Source organism: Gavialis gangeticus, unplaced genomic scaffold, assembly GCF_001723915.1.
Source record: "Gavialis gangeticus isolate Ggan-Ray unplaced genomic scaffold, GavGan_comp1, whole genome shotgun sequence".
Lineage (NCBI taxonomy): Eukaryota > Metazoa > Chordata > Crocodylia > Gavialidae > Gavialis > Gavialis gangeticus.
The window spans coordinates 49,323,908-49,334,375 of NW_017729024.1; the positions used below are offsets into that span (position 1 = coordinate 49,323,908).

General features: G+C 45.2%; 1 protein-coding gene across 2 annotated transcripts; it reads left to right on the forward strand.

Moving 5' to 3' along the window:
• Window positions 1–1,021: 1,021 nt before the first annotated feature.
• LOC109297370 (acyl-coenzyme A amino acid N-acyltransferase 1-like) lies at window positions 1,022–9,247 on the forward strand. Of its 2 annotated transcripts, none has more exons than XM_019517072.1 (4): window positions 1,022–1,169; window positions 4,484–4,961; window positions 7,381–7,583; window positions 8,498–9,247. In XM_019517072.1, the coding sequence occupies exons 2-4, from the start codon at window positions 4,499–4,501 to the stop codon at window positions 9,092–9,094; spliced, it is 1,263 nt and encodes a 420-aa protein (XP_019372617.1). In that variant the 5' UTR covers window positions 1,022–1,169; window positions 4,484–4,498; the 3' UTR covers window positions 9,095–9,247. The 2 variants fall into 2 exon arrangements, with proteins under 2 accessions (XP_019372617.1, XP_019372618.1); XM_019517073.1 differs by lacking the exon at window positions 1,022–1,169 and adding an exon at window positions 2,386–2,486.
• The last annotated feature ends 1,221 nt before the right edge of the window (window positions 9,248–10,468 follow it).

The following is a 10,468-nucleotide window of genomic DNA, read 5'->3' on the forward strand; positions in this document are numbered from 1 at the left end:
CAGATGTCACCCTATTTTTTACTGCTGAACAAAAAGAGGCTGTTTTTGCCTGGTTGACTTGCATGTCTAGTGAACTCAAGCACACTACATGACTTAAGTTTAATTCTCAGCCCTTTAAAATAACCCTTCTATTCAAAAACATATTTGGTACTGTTTTTTCATTGGGATCCAGCCTCTAAGTCTTGTGCCTACAAGCAAGTCCATGAGGGTAGGGGTCCATAGCAACAGACCTCTATGGAGCATTCAGGGCTTTCTGTGTATTTGTACGCCCACCCTTTCTGGTGGTTTCAGTTCTGCTGTGTGTGACTGCGTTTTTAGGGATATAGTAACATTAGAGGAACAAATGCAGGTTCATAGAGTACTTTGCCTTTTGTGGACCGGGATATGTTTTCATTACTTAACCCCCCCCAAAAAGTACAAGAGAAAAAAGGTAAATTACTGAGATGTTCTTCCAGCATGTGAATTTGATACTGTTAAATGTCTGTTCTATTTCTTTCTTTCTTTCTTTAATCCTTTGTTATATTTTAGTGAGCAGCTCTGTCCACAGATCAAAGGAGCAAGTTTTAATTATACTGTATTTCCTTTAGTGAAAACAGATATCCATCTTAATTTAACTCATTCCTCCCGCCCTAACCTGTGAATGAGATAAAACAATTCTATTCAAATGCATAATCCATCAAATAGCAATCTGTAACCTGACAGATTGTTCTTTAACTGCTTAAATAGACTGTTATGTTTTGTACTGCATGGTTAAATGTAGCTGGTCCTCCAAATTCACCCTCTCTCTCCTCTGCTTCCCAACCCTGGCAGAAGCGTAGGGGATTGTAACGCTGCTGATCTTTGAAGCACTATCTCAGGACCATAAACTCAAACTTAGTTTTTTTCCCTGTAAAATTACTACTCGCATCTACTTAGCAAGGAAAGAGTTACTTTGTCCTCCCTGTGCTGAAACCCTCCTCTTTTCGCTACTTGCCCTATTGCTTCCTGCTTTTCTCCTGTTTAAGTGAGGGCAGGGAGGGAATTGGACAATGGAAAAGGGGAGGGAGAAGACTGAAAGGAGGTTGGACAAATAGGAGGAGTTTGTCTGCTAGTCCCAACAGCCTTTCTCCCTTTGGCTCAGAAGCAGCCTTACAACCCTCTTTGGTTTCAGAGACATAGGGAGTCCTCAGGTATGTAGGGTGTTCCAGACGCTGCAGAGCTACCCCTAGCTTACCATGACTACAGCTTTACAGGGGATGCTGTGGGGAGGAGTTGCTTTAACTTGTAATTAGACCAAATCAGACTTAGAGGTTTTGAACACAGGAGTCAGAGTTGTTTGTGAAGTGTGGAGGGCAAAGGTAAGAACTGGATGCCAGGTCTGCTGCAGCAGGGTGTGGAGGGTCAGATTTGTGAGAGGCTTTCAGGGGTCTAATGTTCAAGAAGTTTTCTGAGTGGGATTTTCTAAGATGCCTAGGAACCAAAACATGTGCTGAAATCAATACTAGCTTCACCTCTGGTTCCATGTCAAATTTAGAAACTTGTCCTTTTCTTGGCAGGGGGCCAGTGCTCCTCTGCTGTCTCTAAGGGCAGAAGAGGAAGGGGGTGAAAGGTGCTAGGAACACACTGTGATTAGAAAGAGAGAAGGGATATGGGAACCTGCCTTGTTCTGGAGTGTGTATATATGTATGTGCATGATCAATGGATGGATTTGTGTGATCAAATGGGCCAAGTACATACAGTCAAAAAGTCCAAGGCTGAATTGATTCAATCTTCACAGGTTAGTCTATGCTGCGTAGATTGAACCAATAAGCAAGTGAACAGGCATTCACTTTTGATTCTAGAAATGCCAGGCCAGATGCTGGGGGGTGCTAGAGCACACTCCCCTGCTCAGCTAGGGCAGACAGCTTGGGCCAAGGCTAGCCTGCCCACCCTGCGAGGAGGAGGGGTTTGTGAGGGAGGTGCAAAGCATCCTGGGATGCTGAGGGACTGAGTTAACTTGAATGTGGAGGGGTTCTGGGACAGACGTTCAATTAACCTGTTTAACCTCAGTTAGTTCAGTCTGATAGTACATCCATCCACATTTATCTTAAACCAGTTTTGGCCATTTTGCAAGTGGTTTATGTGCACTGAACTTCTGTTGTGTTACAGATTTGAACTGGTTTCCAATCACACTGGTTAATGTGCAATTTCTGTCCCTAGCCATGAATCAGATACATCCTGTGGGACTGTGGCTGTATCAGTGTGACAAAGCATGTTCTAAAGAAAGCCCAGTGTTGGCTTTGGGCAGCAGCACTCAGTCTGGGTTGCCAAAAGGGTTGTAATGCACGAGACCATTGTGGCAGGAACTACCATTCCCAGCAGGCTGCTGTGGGAAAGAGGAAGGAAATAGAAGGGGAGGTAGAGAAACAGCTCAGAGAGGAGAGAGTGGGAGAGAGAAAGAAGCAGCAGCAAGCAAGAGTGCATGCTGAGACTCAGGAGCTGCAGCAAGGCTCAGACGAGAAGATCGGGTACACAGCAACTGACAATTTTGTGAGACTAACGACTGATTTGAGAGTCCCCCTGTCTCAAACCCCCACCTGGAGTTAAGGGAGGGCTTAAGGTTTCTTCAGTGTATTGCACCACATTGTTAATGTCTCTATTTGTTTTCTGGCTATCTGTTCTTGAAGGGTTTTATTACTAAGTAATTGCTATTGTCTGTTATGTATGTTTTCTGTTATGTATAGTCGGAGCACATGTACCTCAATGTTTGCTCACCCGTGTTTTTCCCAATGTGCTTAGCCTGTTGGCCTGTGACCCTATCCCTTCCCCATATATATTTGAGAACCGTCCCTCTGGCTTTGTGCCATTTTTCCAATGTTCAGTACACAGGAAACTCCTGGCTTATCTAGGATTCAGCATGGATATTAAGGTAGGAGCAGCTTGGTGCTAACCCTGGTTCTGCAGCATGGCTTTGGTTGAGTCATGTAAGTTTTCTATTCTTTGTGCGCTGCACATTGAACTAGAAATGCTAATGCTGGCCCTAAATGTGCAGTTGGAACATAAGAAAAAAATAACAGGTTGCAGCTAGCGCTTGCAGGCATTAGTGCATCCCCTGTGAGTTGGCCTGGAGGATGTAAGGAACATCAAAGTGCCCCTTGTGCACCAGTGCCTCCTGCAATAGCATAAATAGTCCCCTAGTGATAGCGCTGTCTGTCACAGGAGTGCCAAGGCTGAATGCATGAATGTTTGTAAAGGGGGCCTTGGAAGGAAGATGTGATGGGAGCTTATTGCCCCAGGAGCTCCCTTTTATATCTGGATCCTGCCTTAGTGGGTCTGTCAATGAATAATACAAATATTTAATAAAAATAAAGGTGCCAGTTAGGAGTTAACATTCAGTTGTGAAAGAGCCAAAATAGGAGCTCTGACTTCGTGTGTAAAAGCTGTTGGTAGAGCACCAGTCCCTGAATTGTTTAGGTGCAGCACTATTAAAGGAGGTACAGTTAGCCCTACTCAGTAAACTCTCAATCACTTTTGCTCTAAGCCATGGGGAAATTTAGCACTTACAACTCCAGGGGCTCTCCTGTTACATAGTAGTGTCAGTAAAAACTTTCCAAGGAGGGAACTGGCAGATGAGCCCACAGTGCTATCAGTAAATATTCCCTCTTGCCTGCAGAAATCCCCAGCCCTCACAGCCATCTGTGCTGCAGTTTGTCATAAGTTTCTCCAAGCTGCTACTTCCCATTAGACCTCTGATTCAATGCTGCCTCTATGTTGGCTGCTCCTAGACTCATAGATATTAGGGTCGGACGGGACCTATTAGATCATCGAGTCTGACCCCCTGCCCAAGGCAGGAAAGAGTGCTGGGGTCAAACAACCCCGGCAAGGTGTTCATCTAGCCTCCTCTTAAAGACCCCCAGGGTAGGAGCCAGCACCACTTCTCTTGGAAGTTGGTTCCAGATCTTAGCCGCCCTGACAGTGAAGTAGCGCCTCCTGATGTCTAGTCTGAATCTACTCTCCATCAACTTATGGCCGTTATTCCTTGTTACTCCCAGTAGTGCTCAGGGGAACAGGGACTCTCCTATTGCCCGCTGGTCTCCCTTGGCCAGTTTATAGACGGCCACCAGATTCCCTCTCAGCCTCCTCTTGTGGAAGCTGAACAGGTTCAGGTCCTGTAGCCGCTCCTCGTAGGGCCTGCCCTGCTGCCCCCTAATCATACAAATGGCCCTCCTCTGGACCCTCGATGCTGTCCACATCCCTCCTAAAGTGCAGTGTCCACAACTGGTGCTAATTTTGTGGTACACCTGTCAAAAAAGTTGGCCAGCACCATCCTATGATAGGAGCATACTTGTGAGTTTACTGTGCAACAGGGTGTTGCAATTCTACCACCTTTTACCAGATGGAGGACTGGATCATCTGACCTAAGGCGCTTGTCTCACCGTCTCACAGTTCAGTACATTGCAGTTCAATTGTTTAGTGTTCCCAGTTTCACTTTCTCTGTCTCCTCTCTCTTTGTTATTCCTACTAGAGCTCTGCTTTGGCAATGGCCAAGCTCACAGTCACCCCAAGGACATCCCTTGTTGATGAACCAGTGAAAATCCATGTCTCTGGCTTGGCTCCCTCTGAGCTGGTGACCCTCCAAGCCTCTTTGACAGATGAGAAGGGGGTGCTTTTCCAGTCCAGAGCTTTCTACAGGACTGATGAGGCTGGTGAGGTTGATTTGGAGCAAGCTGCTGCTCTGGGAGGAGATTATGCTGGCGTGCACCCCATGGGTCTTTTCCAGTTCCTGAAACCAGAAAAGATGTTTCACAGGTTGATGAAACGAGATGTGATGCAGAGTCCATTCCACGTGAGCCTGGATTTGTTCAGCTCATTCCACTTGGTTTCCACACCCCATGATCAGCCTGTGATAAGCCAGACTGTGGAAAGATGGCATGTGGCACCGGGAGTCCAACGAATCCTGATCAGGGACGGCAGAGTGCGTGGGGCCCTCTTCCTCCCACCAGGTGAAAGACCTCCATCTCAATTCTAGAGCTTGGTGACCCTGCCTTATGTAGTGATTTATTCCACCAGCAGTGATTTTTTATTTATTTATACAGGAATGGTCTGCCCCCTGATCACAAGCTTCTCCAGTGTGGTTGTTATGCTAAGTTATTTGCCAAATGGCTCCTCCAATGGACTCCTAAAGAGCAGACTGACCACAGGCGGCTTCCTGCGAATGTTCCAAACCTGATCTATGTTGACCAGCTGTCACTAGAGTCATGGGTCTCATGGGGTCGTGTTGTTCCTTGACCGAATAACAGCACACTAGATAAGTGTGTCTTTTGGGAGTCAGTTTCCACTGAGAGTGCTTCTGTTGATGTTCTCAAAATTCCTTTTGGATAATATCAGCCAGTGTTTGCATAAAGTTCTCAGTGCTCACAAATTAACCTGCCAGTAAACTCCAGAAGCTATGATAAAAACAACACAGACTCATGCACACGTGCCAGGACTGCAGACTTACACAGATCAGAGTCTATTTATTCAAAACCCTGAGAAACTCCTCACAGACTTTCCTTGCTGTTTTTACTCAATTGCCCTCTTTTATCTCATTTCAATTCTATATAACTGGATTACACTGGAGAACTGGATATGTTCTCCCTTCTGTCCTGTGCCTCTTTCTCTATCTTATATTTCTGAGGGTGTTACAAACTGTGAATAGTTTGCACATTGTAGTTACAAGCTCTCTATCTGCAAACAGCTATGAAAGTGTTGGTGGTTTTTCCATACAGTGAGTATAACTGTTTGAATACAGTGACTTAGATAAGTGTGTGTGTGCAAGTGCATGTTTTAGCATTGTGAAGCACCAGGATGAAAGTGGTGGTGTAGAGCAGCACACTTTTGGGTTTCAAGGCTGGAGGGTCTGTAAGACATGAGAAGTTATGAAGTTTTATGATAGGGTAGGAGTTCCTGTTTGTCCATGGCTGAAGAGCCTTCCAGGGAGCCAAGTATAAGACTCTCTTACTGACTACTCAACTTGTGTTCCTTTAGACATAAAGGCACTTTGGAAGATGGGATTATGTGATTGGAGGTGGATTAAAGCAAGTGATGTAAATAGGGAAATGGGATGAAGTTTGGAGTGCTTATTGGCCAAGGTCAGCAGATGCAGGAAAAAACAGCATTTGAAAAACCAAAGATGACCAGATGGTAGCACAGACTCCATTCACTGCACTTTAGCTGTGGACAAACAGGGAATCTCTTAGACTACAGTTTCACTATTTAATTAAATTGTTTGGAAATTCAGTCATGCACATTGCCATGCTCTAACCCTGAAGATCCTCATTTGGATCGTGATGGAGCCACTGAATGAATGTGTAACGTGGAACTAAATTTCAACTGGGCTGGGTTCCACTTCACAATAGCAGGCTGGGGTTTATCCTGGGTTTTCTAGGTGACTTGTCTGATACTGTTTCAGGCAGATACAAGAATTTTTCTCCGGTCTTGGGAACCAGCTGCATGGTGTAAAAACAGAAAAAGTGAAGTCCTGTGGATATGAACAAATCTAGGATTTTGAAAAGAGGGGTGCAGATGACATGGTGCATTTTCACGTGTAACAATACATTTTTCTCCAGTTAAAAAAAAAAGAACTAGAAATTTTACTAGTATTCTAGGAGCCAATGGCTATATTATTTGGTTTAAAATCAAATAATTTTAACTTTATTGGGATGTGCATTAATCTGCTATTTCACATATTATGGATAAAACCCACAACAAACTAGGCAACAAATAATCAAAAGGTGTTGTTTCATTACTTTGGTAGTCATTAGAATTAAATGTAATCTCTCTTTCCCATTCATAAAAAAAATCTAGCCTTCTTGAGGATCTTGACAGTGCATCTAGTGCTTCACTGAAACCTTTTTTCCCTCACCTGAGTTAATGTTCATCCAAGTTAATATTTTCCACACCAAAATTAATGGTCATCTGAGTTAATATTTTCCACACCAGAGTTAATATTTTTAGCTAGAGTTAGAAAGAGTCTGCAGGCCTGAAAAATAGGAACAACATTACCAAGAGCAGCTAGCAGACAGCAGAATTACAGAAGAAAGGGTACATTGAGTAGTAGAGTATCCAAACCATTAAAAAGGTGAGAGGTTGTTAACACCTCTGGAATGAAGAATTAAGAAGGAATCAGGTAGATTATAATGAGCCATGAAGTCAGGTGACTCCCTCACTCCTGCTTGAATACAAATGCTGCTGCCACTGCCAGGCAGCTGGTTTTAAAGTTTGGGTGGATCAAGAATCAAAGAGGACTGCAACTGTACCACTGCACTTCCCCACCCCCTGATCTGCCCCTGCCTGTGGAGCTGTAAGGTATTAGGAAGGACCCTCACCTTAGCCAGAACCATTCATTTTTTTACTTCCCTGGTTTCTTGTTCATCTCCTTAGGAGAAGGTCCTTTCCCAGGGCTGATTGACCTGTTTGGCGGCGTGCGTGGACTTATTGAATTTCGAGCCAGTCTTCTCGCCAGTCGTGGTTTCGCTGCACTTGCCCTGGCGTACTTTGGTTATGAAGACCTGCCTGAGATTCTAATTGAGGTGGATCTGGAATACTTTGAGGAAGCCATCAACATCCTCTTGAGACACCCCAAGGTACATTCCTTTCGCAGATAAGCTCACCCTCGTTTCCCCCTAGCCCAACCACTGCTGGACACAGCCAACAGGCCTTGGAAGACTGTGGTAACTATATGGACCTTCACACGCATTCCCTGCAGTCAGCAGCAAGCTAGTCCACACCTATACCTAGAAGGGCAAGGGCTGTGTACAGCCCTTTGTTCTCCTTCTGCTGAGTTTGATCTTTGAGAGATGCCATCTTCTCTATGACCTTCTCCAGAGATGACTGTGTTCTATATTCCACACAGGACTGCCCGTTAAGAGCTGGAAAAAAGTCTACAGAGCTCATGATTTGACTCTTCCAGCAATACAGATTAGAACTTGTGAACAAATAAAGAAATAGGTCAAGCCAGTCATCAAAGCCTGTGTGGCATATTTGCAGAAGATGTGTGAGTGTGTGGGGGAGAAGTGAGAGGGGACGGGGCAGGGAGTTAAGTCCCAATGTAACTATGACAGTCACATGCAGGGAGTGAATTCAGTGTTCTGAAGGTATATTTTGAAAGGTGGATGCTTGTGAATAATATTCATAATTGCATGAACCTATGTTGACTGCATGAATGCCTCAAATACACGTGTAAAAACTGGCCACTACACATACCTAATGACCTGCCCAGCCTGTAGGTGCAATCTTGATTATGCATTGCATAATTCAGGGGTGCATACCTCTTCTTTCCAGCCTAGACTATCAGATGCTTATCTACTTTACATTAATTTTGCAAGTAAAGATACAGGTACCTGGCTTATTGTCACACTATATACGTGTTTAGGTAGAGAAACTGTCATTGGTACACCACTTGAATCCCATATTCAGATTCTTGGCAGGGAGAATGAATTCTCTGACAGACTGTGCATTCGTGCCATGCTCTACCCATTTCTCTCTGCTGTGTTTCCAGGTGGGGGGAACAGGGATTGGCTTGGTCTCAGTATGCAAAGGTGCTGAGATTGCACTGGCCATGGCATCATTCCTTCCCAAGATCAAAGCCGTAGTTTGCATTAATGGGACCAGTGCCCTCAATGGGACGTCGCTTTGCTATCGGAATCTACACATCAATCCAATCCCTTACAAAATGGAGCACATACGGTATAGGTCCATGGGACAGCTGGACATCCATGACATAGTTGAGGTCATACGCACAGAGACAAGTCAGGGGAGCATCCTACCTGTAGAAAAAGCTGAAGCCAACATCCTTTTCATTGTGGGAGAAAATGACAGGAACTACAACAGCAAAGCATTTGCTGAGGAAGCGATGGAGAGAATGAGGAGGCATGAGAAGAAGAACTACAGCATGCTTTGTTATCCAGGTGCTGGACACCTGATTGAGCCCCCAGGGTCACCATTCTGCTACCACTCATGGGTCTCCATGTTTGCCTGTGTTGTCGTATGGGGAGGAGAAGCCCAGTCCCATGTTGCAGCACAGGAGCATTCTTGGAAGGAGATCCAGAAATTCCTTTGGCAGCACCTTCACCCAGGTGTAAGCAGCAAGCTCTGAATACTGGGAGGCATGGACCAAGGAATGTCTGTGCCCATCCCTTCCAGGCACCCGATTAATAAATACTAGAAATGTGCTGCCAGTTGGGAGTTCTTCATTGAAATGGAGATTCACTACAACAGAGGTCAAATAAAGGTATTTCCAGGCCCTTCACACTTATATCTTATTTTACAGGGTGGTGGCTAATGTCGGGAGGGACTGAAAAAACCTTAGCAAGGCTGATTGCATCTAACAGAGAGGCAGATGTGTGTATAGGTCCCATTCCACTCTCACCACATTTTGGACTTTAATAAAAGTCCAGAGGTTCAACTAGTTTTGCAGTCCTTTACAAAAGTTTTTCAAGGCTCCAGACCTATTAGAAAAGGGGTATGTGTAACAGAGAGCCATGGGTGCAGCTTGGACCTGCCTGCCCCGGGAGCTCCGGGAGTGATTCCTGCAGCCTGTCCTGCCCTGTCCGGGGTCAGAGCCAGGAGCCACACACCCCCAGGCAGTGGCTTCAGCTCCCACGCAGCCACTACCACACCCTCCACATGTGACTTTCGTCACCGCCCCCCCCCACCCCGTCCAACTGGAAACTTGTGCCTCAGGTAACTGGCACAGCTGCACTTAGCTTACCAGCACCACCCATTTTTCAGTTCAATTCCCTGTTAACTGGCACGAGTGGGGAAAGGGCCATTCTCTACTCGTGCCAGTTAACAGGGATTTGAACTGAAAAATAGGTGTAAATCAGTAAAAACTGAATGACTTAAAAAAATCAGGGAATTTATCAGTGAAAATTGGTAAAAACTGAGAATGCAGAACACTAGGAATACCTAATAGAGAAACCATTTGTCCAATGCAGTGTAACACTGGTGGGTTTTGTCCCTCTTCTTGATTAACTGGACTTGCGTTCAACAGTGGCTCATGTCCTTCCTGCATCCATAACAAACCCTTTTTGAAATGAACACTGCACAAACTGAAAGTTAAAAGCCCAAGTATTGCTAGGAGGGTGCTAGATGAGGTCTGGGATGGCCTTGGAAGTACTCAGCAGGCTAATTTCTCTCAGTTGTCTGCCTTTCCAAAAAAAGGCTTAGGGCATCTTCCCATAAGAGTCAAAATATCATAGAAAGACAATAGCACAGCAACGTAAGAAGATGCAACAAAATTAAGCCCTCACTCCCTGCAAATTCAGAATCAAGCCACCCCAACCTGCCATACCCCTGGCAATGATGACTTCCCCGCCATCCACCCACCCTCCCTTCTCAACCCACATTTACCTAAGCCACAAAAGAAAACAATTTTCCCCTACCAACCTCTTATTACCTTCCACTCCTACCTACGCACATGTACCTAGGTCAAACCCAGCCCCTCCTTCCCTTTCTGTCCCACATCTGT